At 48.6% G+C, this 20,145-nt stretch overlaps 1 protein-coding gene across 2 annotated transcripts in view; it reads right to left on the bottom strand.

Annotated features, from left to right (window-relative positions):
- The window catches only part of LOC128104385 (core histone macro-H2A.1), a 65,065-nt gene that overhangs the window by 29,815 nt on the left and 15,105 nt on the right, over positions 1 to 20,145 (bottom strand). For both annotated transcript variants that reach the window (XM_052729277.1, XM_052729276.1), the window contains exons 3-4: positions 2,561 to 2,667; positions 1,670 to 1,867 (exon numbers count right to left, since the gene is read on the bottom strand). In XM_052729277.1, coding sequence (XP_052585237.1) covers positions 1,670 to 1,867; positions 2,561 to 2,667 — 305 coding nt within the window. The remainder of the gene's footprint in view (positions 1 to 1,669; positions 1,868 to 2,560; positions 2,668 to 20,145) is intronic.

Genomic DNA, 20,145 nt, shown 5'->3' with positions numbered 1-20,145 from the left:
TGTGTTTTATTGTGTGGAAGAAAAACAGACCACCATCACAGGCTCCCTGCTTTTGTAATCAAAGGAGAAGTTGAGTGTTCAAGTGATTATTGACATATGGTTATTAGGAACATAGCTACTAGGGACTGGAGCGACACACACACACACACACACACACACACACACTCATATTCACACACACATAAATTCACTCATGCCACACACATACAAATCCACTCATATACACCACACACACACACACACACACACACACACACTACATATATTCGCACCACACACACTTGCAAATACACATTCCCACAAATACACTCACACATTACATACATACAAAAATACACTCATAGACACACCACACACACAAATACACTCACACACACCACACACATATACACATATCACAGACACACACACAAATACATACATCACACAAATCACACACACACACCACACAGACATTCAACCTATGACAGAAGACTAGGGTGAAGGGGAGCAAGGCTTGGTCAGGTTTGCTGTAGGCCGTGGCATCTCAAGATCTGTTCAGATGGCACAACTTGAGTGCATTAAAGAGGGTAAGGACCAAGCTCAACACATGGTCCACCCTGCTGTGCCAGCACCCAATTCCAGGCCCTGGGGTCCATTTTCAAGGGGGAGGAGGCTTGGCTTCTCTGTGGTTCTTCTGACATTCCAAAGGGCCATCCTGGCACTTGCCCTGCTTCCTCTGCCCTGCCCTTCCTCCCAACTGCAAACAGAAAGAGGGAAGGGAACCTCCAACCTGCTCACTTTACAGGTAGCAGAAATGAACAAGGAACATTCTGTGAAGTCCTGCCCTGCCTGCCCCACCTCCTCCAGAACTCCTGAGCAAGGTAGAATGCAAGTATCTGGAAATACTAGCTGCTCAAGGTCAGGGTTCTCTTTCCAGGAATGTGGAACAATTCTGGGCCTTGGAAAGGTATTTATTTCGATTTTGATTTCATGGCAGTGTTGTTTGCACTCACAAGTGTGTGTGAGGAGACAGCGCCTTCTCCCCAACTAACACAAACTCCAAAACAGTGTGAACAGATGGGGACTATTTTGCCCTTTCCCATCAAAATAATTCTAGGTCATGCTAATGAGAGGGTTTCCCTCTCCACAGATCAGCAGAGTAATCCACATTACTTTCCAGTGAAGCTAGGTCTGTGAGGAACTGCTGAAGACTGTCTTGACTGAAGCAAGTGTTCCGAATGACAGCTGGTCTGGAGTGCTCCTGCTACAGCACACCCAAAGGAGGACACATCGCCATGGCAACACAAGGAGACTGTACAACTCAGCATCAAAGCCTGCAGGCAGATGGCCACTCTGAGGACTGTATGGTGACTGATCTCTGGCACAAGGAAACCTTTCCAAAGGCTCTCCCCTCTACGTGGGAGACCAGGTATAGAAGGTGTAGGGCTGGGCTACCACCCACCTCCAACTGCTCCCTGGACACCCACTACCCATCCCCAAATCCCAAGAGGTTCAGTCCTCCAACTGTGGCCAGGTTCCATAAGACACTCTTGACTAGCCAGTGAGTTGGACTCCCACATGTTCCTGTCTCAGTCAGTTTCCTGATGGGGATCAGCTCTGAAAAGGGCTGGGAGGTCCCCTATGACCTTACTTATCCCATCCCACACATCCCTGCCAGATCCCATACCTTAGACTTCCGGGCCCCTTTTTTGCCTCCTGTTTTCTTAGCCACTGGCTTCTTCTGGGATGGAGACTTGGCCTTTTTGGCTGGTGGAGGCGTGATGATGGCTTCCAACTTTCCCTTGGATCCTCGCTTCTTCGCTAGCAACTCAGGATGGATATTCGGCAGCACACCCCCACTGGCTATGGTGACTCCTTTTAGCAGCTTGCAGGAAAACCAAAGTCACAAGTGGTGAGCCACACCACCCTGCTCCAGGAGTACCCTGCCTCATTCAAGAAGTCAGCCCTGCTCATACGTATCACTCTCTGAGCTGGTTCAGCTCCTACTTCTGTGGCAGCTACAAGCATAGAGACAGGACTCAGACTACACAGGGATAGACTCCTTGAGTCCTCACTTGGTTTCAATTCACACTATCATTTCTCCCAGGAGAGCCAAGCACCCTTGTCATCTCCCGACCCCACTCCCAGTGAAGCCCCAACAGACAAGAAGCTGCTCGAGGTCTTGCCAGCCACCAAAGCCTCTAAGGGTAGTCTGAGTGTGTGCCAGCATGCTTGGGGGCAGGCTGGAGAGTAAGGGTAGTCTAAGTCTATGCTAGCATGCTTGGGGGTGGGCTGGAGAGTAAGGGTAGTCCGAGTGTGTGCTAGCATGCTTGGGGGCAGGCTGGAGAGTAAAGGTAGTCCAAGTGTGTGCTTGGGGGCAGGCTGGAGAGTAAGGGTAGTCTGAGTGTGTGCTAGCATGCTTGGGGGCAGGCTGGAGAGTAAGGGTAGTCCCGAGTGTGTGCTTGGGGGCGGGCTGGAGAGTAAGGGTAGTCCGAGTGTGTGCTTGGGGGCGGGCTGGAGAGTAAGGGTAGTCCGAGTGTGTGCCGGCATGCCTGGGGGCGGGCTAGAGAACCCATACCTGGTTCAGCTCCTCATCATTGGCCACAGCTAACAGGATGTGCCGGGGAGTGACCCGTCCCTTCTTGTTGTCTCTTGCTGCATTGCCAGCCAGCTCCAGGATCTCAGCTGTAGGGCAGAGAAGAGCATGTGGTTATTTCAGGGCATGCGGGAACTCACATGCCCCCGTACCCCAATCACAGTGCAGGAATGGGCACAAGAAATGGCTGGTTCAGGAAGCAGCTAACCAGTGGTAAGAAGCTACAGGGATGTTTTGTAAGCAGTACTTCTGGGAAAACCAGGAAGAGATTTAACAGAAAAGGTGGGCAGGGTTAAAGGATCCACTTTCTGTTTTGAAAATGGAGAGGGTGGGAGGGATTCGGACCAGTGGAAGGCCACTGAGAAAGTACATGGTGGGACTACGATGTAAATCCAGCTCTGGCTCCCATTTCCCAGAATGAGCTGTGAGGGGTGCTTGGAGTGGGTGTGGCCAGAAGGACACAATACCTGCATGTCTGGTAATGCATCACCCATTTGTAGAATTCAAGGGGAGGGGGCTTGATATAGACAGCGTTTGAGAAATCTTTGATGCTTGAATCAAGGAAGAACACTTGCACATTTGGATTTGAAATCAGGAAGCTGTGATTAGACTCATAAGGTCAATGTCACAGGAACACAAAACAAAAGGTGGGGATACTGTAAGCTGAAAGGAGCCAGAGGCAGAACCAAAGTCATTCTGGAGGCAAGTGAAGAGGTCTGAACATGGGAGTCACACCCTAGGAACTAGCTTTCCTAAACTGGACAGTAGCATGGCCAATCTGAAGGGAACAGTCTTGTTCTTAAGGAATTTATGCTGTGGCTAGAGACAGCTCAGCAGCTAAGAGCACTGGCTATTCTTCCAAAGGACCTAGGTTCAGTTCCCAGCACCCACATGGCAACTCACAACCACTTGTAACTCCAGTTCCTGGAATCTGACATCATCTTCTGGCCTCTGCTTGTACTGCATGCACACACATACAAAATGAAAATAAAAATAAAAGAGGAAATTCATGCTGGTATTTAGGAATGGAGCGTCTTGATGTTGTCTTGAGAGTACAGTGAACACGGCAAAGTGTGGCAGCTGCTGTCACATCTGCATGTGGTCAGAGTCCCTCTTTCCAAGGACTTCTGTCCTTTGTAACATGTACGGACCTGAACTTTACAGACTTCAGGTGACATGTCTAAGTGAAATAAGCCAGGCATAGAAAAATAAATGCTGTAAGAGCTTACTAAGATACCAGATCTAAAGAAGTTTAATTTAGAAGTCGAGGCTGGGGTGGGGGGGTTCAGTGAAAGGGAAATGGATGGTCAGAGGGTACAGAGATTCAGTTATATTTTAGGGAAAGTCTTAATACGTGCCCAGAATGGTGACTACAGTTGATAATACTATGTATTCCCTAATCACTAACATATATTTTAAATGTTCTCCAAACCTAAACACAGGAATATGAAGGACAAGTATGTTAACCAGATTAACTACTCAGTCTACTAAGTATGCACGTTCCAAAGCAGCACTGTACCCTGTACTATATAGATTGTTATTTATCTAGTAAGAATAATACAATAGTTTTTCCAGCATTTTGTATGTCTAAAATTTCCTCAAAACAAAAATCATGACGAGGAATAAAACAAGACCGGGAGGCTGAGTATAACTTGTGTCTGATGCTTTTAAAGTCTATTTTCCTGCCCTTCGAGGCAGTCTCATTGGATAAAAAGACAGATCTTCCACCATTATCAATGGCACTGGGGCATGCCCTCTGGCAAGAGATCCTTCCCAACTCCCTGCTCCACAATACAGTTCCCTTGGTAACCTGCCCATCTCCTCGTGACTCCTCACTGTCTTTATGAAATGTGCAGACTGTTCCTGAGTGTATCCCATGCTGTGGGTCTGCCTGTGATGCCCTTCTGCTGGCACTAAACAAGGTCTAATATTCCAGTTATGTTATATGTTCTAGATGACCCTGACAAAGGCAGTGCTTGGGCACATCTTGAAATAAGCAGATAAACTGGTAGCTGTGTGGAAACCAAGCCTGAAACTTAGAATACTCAGGGTTGTCTATGGTGCTTGCTTTGAGATATGGTCTTACTTTGGTCTCAGACTTACTAGGTAGCCAGGCTAGCCTCAAATATGTGACTCTCCTGCCTCAGTCTCTTGAGAGCTAGATGGATGCATGCACTACCACACTTGAGATGGTATGTACACTTTTGAGATTAACAACTAAGCCCCACACAAAAACTTGCTACCTATGTGTAAAGATGAGTGTGCTTGGCTCCTCATGAACACTTTCATAATGACAGCTGGGTAGGGAAAGGGAATCAGTCACACTTGGAGCCACAGGTCACCTTCCCTAACTCCAGGAAATCATTTTGCTCAGTCATCACAGAGACAAAGAGCTGTGTTTGAGAAGGGATGCAAAGGCACTGAGGTTCCTGTCTTACCAGCAGGAAGGAGATCAACACGAGGCTACACAGACCAGAGCTCTAGAGAGTAGGGTTGCTGGGCTTCATGCACGAGAGAGCCCCAGTGTGAGGCAGGGAGACTGGCCAGGACCTGCGGGCACTAACTGGAGAAGGGCTTACCTTTCCACCTTAGCCTCTACAGGCTGTTCTCCTCCAACCTCAGTCCAGCACAGTTTCTCAGGATTTCGAGAACCATTCTCCTAAAAGTTCCCTAAAACTGTCCACAGGCCCTCTCTTCAAATGAAGAGGTGACCTGTAGTGCATCAGACACAGGGGTCACGGATGCAGAAATGCCTGCTTGTGGTCCAGTGGAGCCTCAGACTCCTGTCCGTGTGGTGTAGGTAGTACATCCTCCCCACACACAGCTCAACAGTTAGCAAAGCAGGTGCCTGGGGCCCACAAGAGCAGACCCCGGCAGTAAAGGGCAGAGAGCAGAGCCTACCAGAGCAGTCCCAGGGCTGGAACTCAGCACTCAGGATGGCTCAAGAGTGGCCTCTGGCATCACGGAGCTGTGGAGCCATTTCTAAAAGCTTCCTAGCGCTAGCACAGTCCCTCTTAAGCCTTTCCCCCTTCTGCGGGGCTGTCGGGAGGAGGAGCCTTCAGTGTGGGGAGTCAGAGCATGCAGACAGCGTCTGGGAGGTTATAGTCTGCTGACCCTGGTGTGCTAAAAAGGCCTTACCTGCTCATTATTTAAAACAGGGAACATACAGGTGTCTACAGTGGTGGACTGTTTTCCTAAATCCTTAAGCCCACCCCATGACAAGCAAATCATGGGGGAGCAGTTTCTAGAGAAGAAGCCTGTTTCCTTTTCTTGCAGGGGTCCCAACAGAAGGCCTCCCCAGGCAGAGGTGGGGAGAAGGAGAAGTGTGGTCTCTCTGGGTTTTTGACTTTTTTTGTGTTTTGATTCTCTGGGCAGGGAAATGATAGAAATGAAGATGAAACCCTGAGTGGTGTGGGCTGCTGGCTGAGGTGGAAGAGGCAGCATGTGAGGAATGGGAAGAAAGCAGCCGAGTGCTCCAGAAGCAAGCACCAGAGGTCAGGGGCACACTGACCCCACAGACCCAAGGACACCAGCTTCCATTAGCCTGCCCCGGGTCTGATTTGTGGCTCCAGTGTCAATGGCTTTAGTTTTCCCTTGGGAAAGTTCAAGGACACCTTGCACGTTGCCAGTTCAGCTGGATTGAGGGATGCCAGCCTGGAGTCCTGCGGGAATGGCTGTGCGAGGTGAGGTGGGCGGCAGATCGAGCAATGGGATCTCCTGGGAAAGAGCAGGGTAAGGGTGTCACTCTCTTGCCTTGTGTACCAATGAGCTGAAGTCCAAGGCTTCCTTTCTGCAAAACCCAGCAATGTGCACAGGTCGAGATGAATGTCCAGCCCAGGTTCCTATCACCAAGGAGTGGGCCCTGGACTCTGCAGGGAGGAAGCAGGCGCTGTACCCATTACAACAGTAAGGTGGGGCTCAGAGAGACTCCAGCGCACTGGTAAGTACTGTAGCTTGTTTACTCTCGTGTTTTTCCAGATGGATAGTAACCATAGGAACACTATCATCAGGGGACATACAAGACAGAGTACCTCCAAGACACACCTTTTACAAGAAACATGGTCCACGCCCCGATCTGCCTCCACACTGCACCGGGCAGAGGACCTGGGCACTTTACAACAGTGAGAAAGACAAGGACACATCCTGACTGCTAAGGAAGCAGGAACTGCACTATGTGCTTGCCCCTAGCTGAGCAGCAGGAATGCCCTCTGCCCTTCAGCCTAGGCCCAGTTTTAGAAACAGCAATAAAGTAAAAGGTTTCCTGGCCAGGAGAGGGCTGCCTGCTGCATGGAGAAGGAGAGATACAAACCGCCAGCCACTCAACAAGACAGGGTGGTTCCTGCCTGCTCTTCAGGGTATACTGGCCTTTATACAAGGGGACAGAATGGCTGTTGTGAGGCTGTGACGGGCGTGAACTCCACAGGGAGGAGGGCCTGAGGTCTGCTCTTCAGAAATGACCCTCTCCTTGGTAAGAGGGCAAAACCAGGGAGGCCCTGAGCTGCCGGGCAACTCCGGTGACTGCCTCTCCATGGTTTCTGGGGCTCAGTCCCTAGACCCTTCCTCAGAGTGCTAATTAGGAGCTACATCCTGGAGGTTACAGCCAACAAAATAAAATAAAAGGGAACCTCTGAGAAACCATGGAAGGTTTGCAATGGGAGTCTTAGGAGGGAAGAAACAGAAGCCCTCTCCAGGCCTTCACCCCTGGAACATTCTTCCTGGCCAGAGATAAGCTAACTTTTATGGCTAATGACCAGTACTGGCCTGGTTTGGGGCCCAGAGTGCATGAGGTCAGGTCCAGAGGGGATTGCAAATATGGTAAAAGTTCCCCAGGCAGAACCGCTACATGAGGCTCGCTGCTGGGTACTTTGGTAGCTGGTTCTTTTCATATTGTTTTAAGATCTGACTTGAAAGACACCCAAGCACCTCACTCTTGGCCAGGTCTACCAGAAAGACAACCAGAGAGCAACTGGCTTGTGGTGGCCAGGACTGGTGAGGTGGCCTTTTCTCCTCAGAGCCCCAATCTCCCAAGCCTGGGTGAACACGACGGTTTTGGGGGTACCATGACAAGACTCCCAGGGCCTTGGACAAGGCCGTGACTTGGCAGTCATTTCATCTCTGGGACAGCTGGCTGAGCAGGGATGCTTCTGACAGCCCTACCTCTCACTTTTACCCAAGCCCAAAGGTCTAGAATCTAACCCTCCCCCTCCCCACCACACAGCATCTCGACTGAACCGACCCTGCTGTATGGAAGCATTTCGTCTACCTTCCTTCAGGGAGATGAAGTCATGGCTTGTGGAATTAGACTCTAACAACTAACAGGTGATGTGGTGAGGCTGAGCCAAACTCCAAACACAAACCTTGCAATAGGAAAGAATCTGGGGCTTTTATGGAGCTGTTTGAAGCATCTCCTCTAACAAAAGAAAGATTGAAAGTAACAATCAGAAATCAAAGAAAGCAAATATGCACATAATCCCAAGGAGAATACCGATATCTACTACAGAGCCAAAACCATGACAAGGAATCTGTTTGCTGTATTTCTGTTGAGCCCTCACCCTCCACTGACTTCACTAAGTTCAGAATTGGGACACCACTCCAGAAGGCCTTAACCCAATCAACCCCAATCGGAGGGTGACCGCTAAGAGCTTCCTGTGCTCTGACCACACCACGGCCCTCTCCAATTCCCTCAGTGACCTGGAGTGTCTGCTGCCATGTCCGCCACATGTCCACTGCTTTCCAGGTGTGGAACAGCAGAGACTAAGCTGGCAGAGTTGTCTCCGTGGTGGAGCTCTGGGCCACAGCAAAGCTCCCTGTTGTTGGCCTGTCCCAGAGCCCGCCCTCAGCTGGCCCCGGGCTCTCAGAGGAACTGGGTATTCCACAAAGAAAGGGCTATGCAGGCATTGTAGACAGTCTGTCTGTGGTGATACAAAGACTTTTTAAAGTGAACCAACCGCCCATTGCTTCCCACAAGGCCCACTCAAGCTCATCCCTGCTGTTGGCTCTGTGAACCAGGTGGCATCTGGTCCAGTCCCACAAAGACTACCAACAAGGCAGAGCTGTAGCCTACTTTGGGAGTCTCTGAAGTACGTTCCACTGGACACTCATTCTTCATATGTCAGAGTCACATGCATGTTTTGAAAAGACATGCATATTAACACAAGAGACACTTGGATTGTTGGCAAATATCGACTCTAACCTGCCTGTCAAGGCCAGTGCTTGAGTAGCTCCAATGCCAGGAACCCCTCCTTCACCTTTGCAGATGGAAGCTTCGACTTCCACCACCTCCAGTTGGCCTGCAGCAAAGGGCAGCAGCCATGATGTACGGTGGCTGGCCAGGTCTGCTGTCAGATGTGGAGATTTGAATCTTAGCTCCTGTGACTGCTGTCAGCCATGGCAAGACAATACCCAGCCTCAGTTTCCCACTCTATAGAATAGGTCTGTAAGGGTTGAGTTACTAAGTAAAATGCTTAGTAGATGCTGTAAATGTAAGCTCTGTGTACTAAGGCTACAATCTCCTCATGAAGAAGAGGGGAAGGAGAAGGAGGGAATGAGGGAAGGGGTGGTGGGGTGGAGCAGGAAGGGGAGGAGTTAGCAGTAAGGCAGCCTTGATTACAAGGGCAAGAAACTGACTGCCTTCTCCTGGTTTCTCCATCTAAATAACTGGGTGGACAGACGCATACGAAAAGCAAAAGCAGGAGAAAACCTGGTGTTTCCTCCCCAGCAGTTTTACCCTTTGCTGTTACACTTAACAGTTTACATATGTTTGAAAAATGCACTTGAACTCTATTAACCTCTGTCCTGCCAGACCTGCCTTGACAGAACACAGCACCCCCAGGCAGCCTTCCCTTGGGATGGGGTCTGGGACTTTCATCTGACCCCAGCAGGGGGCACCATGGCAGGGCAGAAGCAGGGCCAGCTGCTGGGGCTACAGAGCTGGGGGGGGGAGGAGGAGGGAAAGAAGGCGGTCTAAGGCAACCTGTTCTACCCCAGCCTCTGCAGCACCAATCACTTACTTTCAAGGTCTCCAAATTAATTTACAAGGAAATGGTTAACGTGTATGTTTGTTTTAATATGGAAAACCACAGCCATTTGTTCTTAATTCGGCCCAAAGGGGTGAACAATCAGATGTCTGCTGAAATGAAATGATTTAGAGCATAATGTAAAGAGGAAGTTCATTTAAAAAGCCCCTACTTGGTACCACTTTCCAGATGGACTTCTAAAGGGAAAACCAGGCGCAGGGCAGCAGACTGCGCTGCTGTGGGGCATCAGCTGTGATACACACTCACACTCCGATACACACTCACACGGGCAGCATGGCTATGGGGAACCAGACAGAGGTAAGTCGGGGAAACACAGACAGAAATCAAAACAAGAGTGAACGCAAAGTGGCGCTGCTCCACGCTGTCTCACTGTCTCAAGTGCCTTAGACACTGCCTCCCAGTCTGCGCAGCCTTCACAGCAAGGCTGCAAGCACAGGGAACTTCAGGTTGCTCTCCATGGCGGAGTGTTTCTAGAAGAGTGGCAGAAGCAGCAGAGTGCCACAAAAGGAAGGGCCCCAAGAGGGCCTGCAGCTCCCGGGGCCACCCTCCACTGGCACCAACTTGGTCCTGGCAGTGGATTCCTGAGGCTGAGGGTCGCTGTCTAGGCACACCTGCATATGCTCTACATACACCCAGCACTCCACTCTCCCCTCTTTGAGGGGCCAAAGAAAGGACATTGGTCCAGAAGTCTCTTGCCCTCCACTGTGTCCCCAGCACCCCCGAGCAACACAACCTTGCACACCGACTGCACAGGCCTTCCATCTGAGGCCTATGGGGCTCCTCCTGGGGTTCTTGGCTGTGCAGATGCTCCCTAGCAACCTGCTTCTTCTGCAGCTGCCAGCATGGGCCAGGTCCTTCCTGAAACCCCAGCACAGGTCACTCCAAGGACCACCCTCTCCTTGCTCCTACCATTTCCCACTCATGCTCTGGACTCCTCTCACCCTTGGCCTTGTACCGGTCATCCTCCAGTCTCTTCCTGCTGCAGGACCTCTGTTTCCTTGTCCCACACCAGGCCACAGAAGTGTCTCCATCCCCTGCAGGTCCTTATGCACACTCTGACAGTTACATGTGACTCTAGAGCCTGCTCCCTCAGGCTTAGCCTTCACTAACAAAGACTGGACATACACTAGTCCTCCTGAGGTGATCGGGGCTACTTGAAACAAGGAAGGACCAAGTGGACTAGTGGTCCTGGTGCCCAGTCCTCTGCACTGCTGAGGGTTCAGCCCCAGAAAAGTCTGGAGAGCTGCTCTCTGGGGAGATGTGTTACTGTGCTGAGTGGCTCTGGAGGAGTTTTGGGTGGCCTGTGGATTCAGTGCCCTGCCCAGTGTAAAACATTTCACTGGTGCCTGGCACACAGTTAAGAGCTCAACAAACATCAAAAGCACTTGCCTGATACTCAACAAAGTATCATGACAAACCAGTCTCTGAATCTAGACTAGAGACCCGTGGGGCCCAAGGTAGGGACAAGAGGGTAAGGCAAATGGTGCTGCCTCAGGCAGGCTGTCCTCGTTTTCTCAGTGAATGCAGGCACTGACTTTCAGCACACAGTCAGCACACAGATTTATAAAGACAGCAGATATGTGCTCACCAAAGTCTACCGCAGCTCCCAGTCACTACAGTAAAATCAATCACAACCAGGAAGGGCAGTCATCAGTCATCTGCAGAGGGCCTGGGTTCCCAAATGGCTCTGCCAGCTGAAAGGGAGCCCTATGAGGAGTCAGGCTTCTATAAAGATCCAGAGCAGCCCCCTACAGACAGACAGGTGTAAGATCACACCGTGAGAGGACACTGACTGGCCAGCCCAGGAAGCTGCTGATGCGGGCAGCTCTGGGGACCTGGGAACACACTTTCCAGGCTCTAAATGGATGATGCAATTGCCTGATAAGGAAGTGGCTGGGGTCGGAAGAGAAGGTAGAAAGGGAGGGATGGAGGGTAGGAACTAGGGCCAGAGCAGCAGGAGTGGAGTGCCTGGCAAACCCAAGGAGGGCTATGTCACCTTCTTGGCAAGCAAACCTGGAGGGGACTGTGGGAGGAGGTCAGACAGAAAGCGGGGAGGGGCTTTAACATTAACACCGTTCTGTTGGTCTTGCTGCAACTCATTATAGCTCTGAGAAATTCTTTTTTGTTTCTATGGTATTTAATTCTGGGCTGACTAGACATAAGAACCAAGAGAGCAAGAGTACTGTAAATGTCTCTCACTGGTCACTGTCATTTCAGTGGGAAATCTTGGAAGAGATAACACATAATTCTTACCTACTTCCTTCTCCTCTCTGTAAGTTTTCAGAAGCATTCCTGGTGGTGATGTGCAGATAGATCCTGGGGCCCTTTAGGGACATCTATTTTAACCTGCTAGATGGCTCCTAGCGGCTTCTGCTGCTCATGCTGCAGCTGACAGACGTTGGTGGCTTTTAGGAGCAACAGGAAAAAGCAGTCTGTGTGAGCCTTCCAAATTCCTCCTGTTTGCTGGCAAAGCTGCCCGGTCAAGTGCTCCTCCTCACACAGGTGTGGCCACTGCTCTCAGGTTCATCCTGATTCTGCTTCATTTAAAACTCTAGGGTCCAGAGTAGCTCCCAAATTTCCCGGCATCACGAACCACCAGCACCCCGCTCCCTCCTGAAGCTCACCACTGTGCCGAGTCTACTCCTTCAATAAAGAAGTGTTCCTGTAATGCTGTGGACACCAGGCCCTGTGCTAGGAGCTAAGTGCATTACCCGAGAGACGGGAGAGGGAGGCACAGCCCCTACACTGAAGTCACAGTGATGGCCTCTGATATGGTTGACACATGGGGCACTCCATACAAATCCTCTGACTCCAACACTTAGCTTGTGCACGTGGTCAGGGCTCAGGGAATCTTTCACAAGTAGGTCATTCCAGATGAATTACTGAATGAAAAGCCTGATCATTGGTGTGGTCGGGAAGTGTGAGAGGCGAACCTATGGGCTGTTCTCCAAGGCCCTGGCCTGGTTTCATATATTAGAACACAGGCTCCGGATACAGCGTGGACGAGGACAGTGGGAACACAACTGCCTTCCCACAGGAAAGAAGGCCAGAAGTAAAGACTGAGCTTGGGTAAGGGGTTCAGGGGGAGAGGGGCTGATTAAAGACCCTCAGATCCTCCTCACTAAATCAGCCTGTGTCTGAAATGTGACCATTATCCTCTTGATGCACTGATTTTCTTTTCATTTCATTTTCTAGATTTATTCTAGAATTCCAAAGGAAAGACTATCTTCACAAAGTCCATATACAAAAAGCAAGGGAGAAACTGTAGACAGAGTGAGGAGAGATGCCAGGCCTTACTGAACATCCTTTGTCAGGTGAATTTTACCAGGGGAACTCTTACTTACTAAAGAAAGTAAACTGGACAAAAGACAAGGCAACGCATACCACTAGGTACGAGAAACCACTATGAGGGGAAAGTATGGAACAACACAGGCTAACAAAACATAAAAGGGGGTCCAGAAGGAGTCCTCTTATCCTAGGAAGTCATGTGTGATCAAGGCAGCACCTCCGATCAGGGGAAAGATGGGGTCTTCAATTAATTGTGCTGGGGTAACCAGCTTTACCAAATGAAACAAAACTAAGGTTAATCTTTATCTTACACCATACATCAGGATAAATTCCAAATGCTTCAAAGTAAGAATATGAAAAATGAAACCAATAAAAACAGCATTTCCCAATGGTGTGAATAACTGCTCCCCGCCCATTCTCACACAGGTGACCCTGATTAAAGTCTGGTGTGTAAATGACTACTCCCCACCCATTCTCACATAGGTGACCCTGATTAAAGTCAGTGGTGTGCAAACACAAAAAGCTTCAGCAGAATCGGGCGAGGAATGAGAAAGGGTAATAAAAGTGAAAATGCATTATGTACACCTATGAATTGTCAAACAATACATATGGCTGGGGCAATGACTCAGCAGCTAAAGGCTCTTGCCGTGGGCTTGATAAAACCTGAGTTCAATCTTAGGAACCTAACTCCCAAAAGTTGTTTCTGACTTCCACACATGTGCCATGGAAGCACGCTCATGCACACACATGCACACACACACACACACACACAATATAATAAGTATAAAGTGTGTGTGCGTCCTTCTGAACAGTGACTCAAAGTCCAGCAGAAATGGACTAATGAAGACATCATATCAGGAGCTGGAGAGATGGCTCAGCAGTTAGGAGTACTGCCTGCTCTTGTAGAGGACCTGGGTTCAGTTCCCAGCACCCACATGGAGGCTCACAACCATCTGTAACTCCAGTTCTAAGGGACCTGACCTCCACTGTACACACATGGTATGCTTACATACGTACAGGCAAAACACCCACACACATAATATAAAAATAAATAAATCTTTTTTAAAGATTTTATACAATTATTTAAAGAATATAAAATAACTAAGATTTTTTAATAACATAACTGAAAATGAAGTAAAAGTAAGAAATTATTGTGGTGGTATTATGTTCCCCAAAATATTGTGCACCCTAACAAACTTATCTGGGGTCAGAGAACAAAATAGCCACTAGATATAGAGGCCAGAAAATGGTGGCGCACATGCCTTTAATCCTATCCGGATCTCTGTGAATTTAAAGCCACTCTGGAAACAGCCAGGCATGGCTACACGAGCCTTTAATCCTTGGAAGTGATGGCAGAAAGGTATATAAGGCGTGAAAACCAGGAACTAGCTGGTTAAGCTTTTAGGCTTTTGAGCAGCACAGTTCAGCTGAGAGCCATTCTGGATGAGGATCAGCTGAGGAATTGGTGAGGCGAGGTGGCTGTGGCTTGTTCTGCTCCTCTGATCTTCCAGTATTCACCCCAATACCTGGCCCTGGGTTTGTTTTTATTAATAAGACTCTGTAAGATTCATGCTACACTTACCTAGATCAGAAGTGCTTATTTAGAACGTTTAGAAAAGAGATGGGGAAAAAGTAAGACTAACAGAGGGGGATGAAACACTAATACATGTTAAGTCTGTAATCTATAAAGAAAGACTGAGATACCGTCAAGTTCATAAACAACATGAAGAGTAATTACCATCAACAGACGTGGTCCCAGGTGGAAAAACGCACAATAAGGTTGTGCCATGCTTTGTGAAACCAAAAACATTTCAAGATGCTATAAGCTCCTCTTGACCCAAGAAAAACAGACCCTTATTGTAGAACTTGTCTGTTCTGCAGACAATGGTGGCATAAATAAAAATGTCAGATTGCCACTTTAAGAGATATCATGAAGGGGGGTGGGGGAGAACTGAAAGGAGTCATTTCAGGGTCAGGTAGAAACTCCCAGGAATCTACAAGAATGACCCCAGCTAAGACTCTTAGAAATAATGGATACATAAACTGAACTGGCCATCTTCTGTGACCAGGCAAGCCTTCCAGTGGACACTAACCCAGCCACATAACCTTCCACCTACAGTCTGTCCTGCCTATGAGATATGCTGGGGTAAAGGTGGCACAGAGATTTCGGGAGTGGCCAACCAATGACTGGTCCAGCCTGAAATCCATGCCACGAGAGTGAACCAACCCGACACATCTGGAGTGCCAGGACCCAGAGGCTGGCTGGCCCAGAGACCTAGGATAGAACCAAACAGGACTGGGAAAAAAATGTCAATGAAATGATGCCTAATGATATTCTGCTATTCCCATAGATTGGTGGGAACTGTCATCAGAGAGGCTTTATCCAGTAACTAATGGAAACAGATGCAGAGACTCATAGTCAAATATTAGGCCTAGCTTGGGGAATCCTGCTGAAGAGTGGGAGGAAGAATTGTAGGAACCAGAGGGGTCAAAGACATCACAAGAAAACCCACAGAATCAACCAACCTGGGCTCATAGAAGCTCACAGACGGAACTGAGAACCAGGGAGCATGCAATGGGACTGACCTAGGCCTTCTGCATATATATGACAGTTGTGGAGCTTGGTCTTCTTGTGGGACTCCTAACAGTGGAAGCAGGGGCTGTCTGACTCTTTTTGGTGGGACCTTCATACCGGGTTGGATTCCTCATACTGGGTTGCCTAGCCCAGCCTTAATACAAGGCAATGTGCTTAGTTTTACTACAACTTGATATCCATGGGAGACCTGCCCTTTTCTGAAGAAATGGAGGAGGAGCGGATAGGGGGATGGGGGCAGAGGGGAGGTGGCAGGGAGAGACTGGGAGGAGAAAAGGGAGGGGAAACTGCGGTCAAGATGTAAAATAAATATTTTAAAGAGAGGGGGGAGGGAGGGAGAGAGATACAGAGATGACACAGAGCCTACATGCTCACTGAAGTTTTTAGGCACTGTGGTTTACCTTCAGTAAGGCAGAGATTTTCAACAAGTATACAAGTATGTGTGAACATCTATATAAACAATTCACCTCAACATAGACGTTACACTCTTGGCCAAAACAACAACAACAACAAAAACTCAAAATAGACCACAGATCAAACTGTAGAGAATACAAACCATAAAACTCCTAGCAGGTAACAGGAGAAAACCTAGGTGTCTTTGGGTTTGATGAACCCTCGACAGGCCATCTGTGAAAGACAGAGCATCTGATAGGTTAGCCTTTGTTGAAACTCAGGAAACACTGTCAAGGGCTGGAAATGAAGCTCAATGGCAAAGCATTGCCCAGCACTCGTGAGGTCCCAGGGTCAATCCCCAGAACCACATTAACAAAGAAAAGAAAGAAAAGATGTCCTCAGGAGGACCAGTGGGGTGAGTGTGGTGGTATTTGCCTACAATCTCAGCACTGGGGATGCTGAGGCAGGAGGATTCTGAGTTTAAGCTCACCCTAGCCCTCGCTGACAAAGATACAGAGTGATTTCTAGGCCAGCCTGGACTACAGCCTTCAAACCCGGGGGAGTGGCAGGGCGGAGTGTGGTGGCTCATGCCTTTAATCCTAGCACCGGAGAGGCAGACCTCTGTGAGTTCCAGGCCAACTCATTTACACAGTGAGTTCCAGGCAAGCCAGGGCTCCACAATGAGACCCTATCTCAAAACAACAAACTAAACAGACAAATTAGATAAAGTCTGATATAAATGTTGTGATAATATAAATAAAGTCTGATATAAGTGTTGTAATCCAACCCTGGGCCCTGGAAGAGAATGGGGATCTGGAACAACTACTTCAGAGTGCCCAGGTCCCATCTGCTCCTGGACAAGTCCATGGATTTTTTAGGAAAGCCTGATTAGCTGGTGTAATCCCTAACAACAGCTATGCATGTCTTTATACCACACGTCAGTGTAATCTTCACCCCTCATCAAAGAAACTTCCCTTTGCAACAGAGAAACCACAGGCAACCAAAATGCAGAGCTGTGGAGTCCAGACTGAATGGACACATCTGCAAAGCACTCCTGCACCTGAGGCTCTGGAAACACTGCAGAAAAAAGGGAACAAAAAAAAAACTGTCGTAAGAGCCAGAGAACGGGGAATTTGCTGTGTCTCCTAGTAATGTCAGAAGCTACACCCATCGTCTCACCATGACTGCCCAGCCGAGAGCTGAGCAAGGATGGTACCAATGGACACACCAAGGTGGAGAGGGGTAAACCCACAAGGCCTGGGAGCAGGGGTGGCAGTCTTCACCAGGGAAGAGTACACAACTGTTTGTCCAGTACCAAATGGTCAGCTCTGAAAACATACATACAAGTAACATATGGACTGAGCAGGTTATAGTTAGGAATATATATGTAAATAACATGTACATATTTGCATGCAGTAACAATGAAAGAAGAGGCCATGAATTTAAAGGAGTGTAGGGAAAGTGGGGGGGGGGTAGAAGGGAAGGGAAAAGTAATTATATTATCTCAAAAATCAAAACTAAAAGACAGGAAGGAATAAGGAAGAAACAAACTAAAGCCGTATCAAGGGCTCTGAGAACTCAGTCTGGGAGCTCCACAGATGCATATGCAATGGAGGAAGCCCTGCTCCACCTCCACATCTTGGGCAAGGCCTACCCTTGGCTTCCAGGCTGTTCCCTCTAGCCTACAGCATACCCCAAGGGAACCCATTAACTGCTGACAGCGCTCAGTTAGGGGAACAGTGCTGAACTGATTCTTGTCCAAGGGTTCCCTGGAGTCATCCATCCCCTCAGGAGATGAGGGGCTGAGGTCGCAGGTGGCCACAGCTCCTTCATCTCCTTAGTCACTTGACAGTTCACTCTGTAAGACTGCGCACCATTCTGTAATTTGTTAGCAAAAAGAACACTGAGAGTTCCCATTAGTGACAACCAGACTGAAACTGTTCACTCCTGCACACAGAAGCTGCAGCACCAGCTGCCCCCTCTGGTTGCTGGGATCACAGGTGCGCTTCAGTTTCCTAAACTTTCAAACACAAAATCCTCACAAAGCCAGACAAGGAAACAGATCCGAATGCCCTCTGCACAGCGCACTTTAAATTGAAGTGGCCACCTTTCTTTTTGTTGTAACCCTGACTTCTTAAAAATTTTGGCTTCTCATTTCTGTTTTGTTTTAATTTAAGGAAAATGAGGTTGGTATTGGCCTTTCAGGAATTGTGTCATGCGCAGTCATGCACACAAGGGATGCAGGCATTCCAAGGGCTGTGGAGCATCACAGAGCCCAGCCTGAATAGATTCCTCTTTCACTATATTTTTAGCTGTGTTAGTTCAGGACACACTGGGGTGTCCCAGAAAGGAAAGCATAAAAGAGATGTGGGTCTCATTTCAAGGAAAGTGACAGATGAACTAACCGCAGGCCCTGCCTAAGGCAACCTTCGTTCTGTACGACCTCCTCTTTCCCTCCTCAGAAGTGGCAGTGTGATTGCTGCTGGCTGCAAGGCACATCTGTGTAGTAAGGTGTGCTGCTGCTAGGGGAGTGTTCTCTCCCCTTCCCTAAGAGATGGGGTAGGAATGAGATGTGGCATATGCGACATTTAGCTGGAGTTAGAGACCAGAAGTCACATGGTGCATGGGTGAGGACCACCATTTTGTTGGCAGACCACCGGTTGGCAGGAAAACATCTAGCAGTCATGCCTTGTTCTTGGGTTGTAGTACAGGCAGGCCCAAGACCTGAGCCTCATTCAGGCTGAATAGTGGCCATCAGATCACCCGGCGGGGGACTGCTTTCCAAGTTAGGAGCTAGACCTGAAACCTCACAACCATTAGGCAGTGCTGACCGGCAGCACTGACCATGAGAGGACATGGGAAGGCTCTGGCCAGGGATGAGATGGGAGAAGGAAGACCAAAATTAGAAACATGGAGGGTGGGGCTTGGGAAATGGAATGAAAAAGTAGGGATTAGCAATATGCAAATGCTGTCTTCATCATTCTATACATTTATAGATTTAACCCAAGCAAGACAGAAAAGCCACAGGCCACCACCTTGTCCTCCTACAAGATGCAAATAACATTATGACACTAGGTTTTTAAACAGCCCAGCTTTGAGTCCAATCGATGGTCTTGTAGGGATGGTCAATCTTGGTAGCTGGTAGTCAGCATTTCCCAGTCTGCTTAACTACATGACACCCTTTGCTAGTGGATTTCCTTTTGGTACACAGGCTTAAGTCTCTAGAAAGTTAAATACAGAATAAAGTGTGTGATGAGATCACATAACAGGGTGTCTAGACAAAAACAGGAAAGTGGTCTGATCACGAAGAATGAGGCCTGTTCTCTCAGGGCTTGGGCTGAGAGGTCACGAAGGTTCTTCCTTCCAGGGCAAGCTTCTTGAAGGCAAAGCTCGTGTCTCCAGTCCCAGTACAAGAGTGATTCACAAAGCATGAGCACACAGCCTCCCAAGGGAACTAACTCAGATACTTCAGCACCATCTACATTATGGGTTCTCTGTGGAGGAGACTAACTCAGATACTTCAGCACTATCTACATTATGGGTTCTCTGTGGAGGAGACTAACTCAGATACTTCAGCACTATCTACATTATGGGTTCTCTGTGGAGGAGACTTAAGTGTTCCGAGGTCCAGCTTGGAGAGTCAATGCCAAGCTAGGACAAAGTTCTGTCTTTAAGGTGACACTCTGTGTCTCCTAACTTAACTCTCCTCAGATGCCACCTTTTCTGGGCTTGCTGTCCCTGACTGTCTGTCTGTCTGTCTCTCTCTCTCTCTTTCTCTCTCTCTCTCTCTCTCAAGGAAGTATGGATCTGGTCATCCCCTGATTTTAGCCACAGACATTATAATATCACTTAAATGTCACCCCACACCAAGGAACTCCCAGGGGAGCAGAAGTAATGTCCCAAGTCTTTTCTAATTTTTTTAAGATTTATTTATTTTATATGTATGAGTGTTTTGCCTGTAAGAATGAGCACCAACCACATGCATACCTGGTGCCCCTGAAGACACCAGATCCCTGATACTGGAGTTACAGACAGTTCAGTTGTGAGCTGCCATGTGGGTGCTGAGAAGTGAAAACAGGACTTCTGGAAAAGCAGTCTGTGCTCTTAACCTCTGAGCCATCTCTCCAGCCCCCAAGTCCCATTTCTTACATCATACTTCCCACTGTCGACACTGTGCTGAGCTCAGGGAGAGGCTCTATGGTTTTCTGAGACTGCAGCAAGAGCCAAATGTCCTTCAAATATCATTCATCATAAAG

Source organism: Peromyscus californicus, unplaced genomic scaffold (genome assembly GCF_007827085.1).
Source record: "Peromyscus californicus insignis strain IS unplaced genomic scaffold, ASM782708v3 Scaffold_8__1_contigs__length_139910024, whole genome shotgun sequence".
NCBI lineage: Eukaryota > Metazoa > Chordata > Mammalia > Rodentia > Cricetidae > Peromyscus > Peromyscus californicus.
The sequence above is the reverse complement of the archived record's forward strand: the minus strand, read 5'-3'. Positions and strand labels throughout refer to the sequence as shown.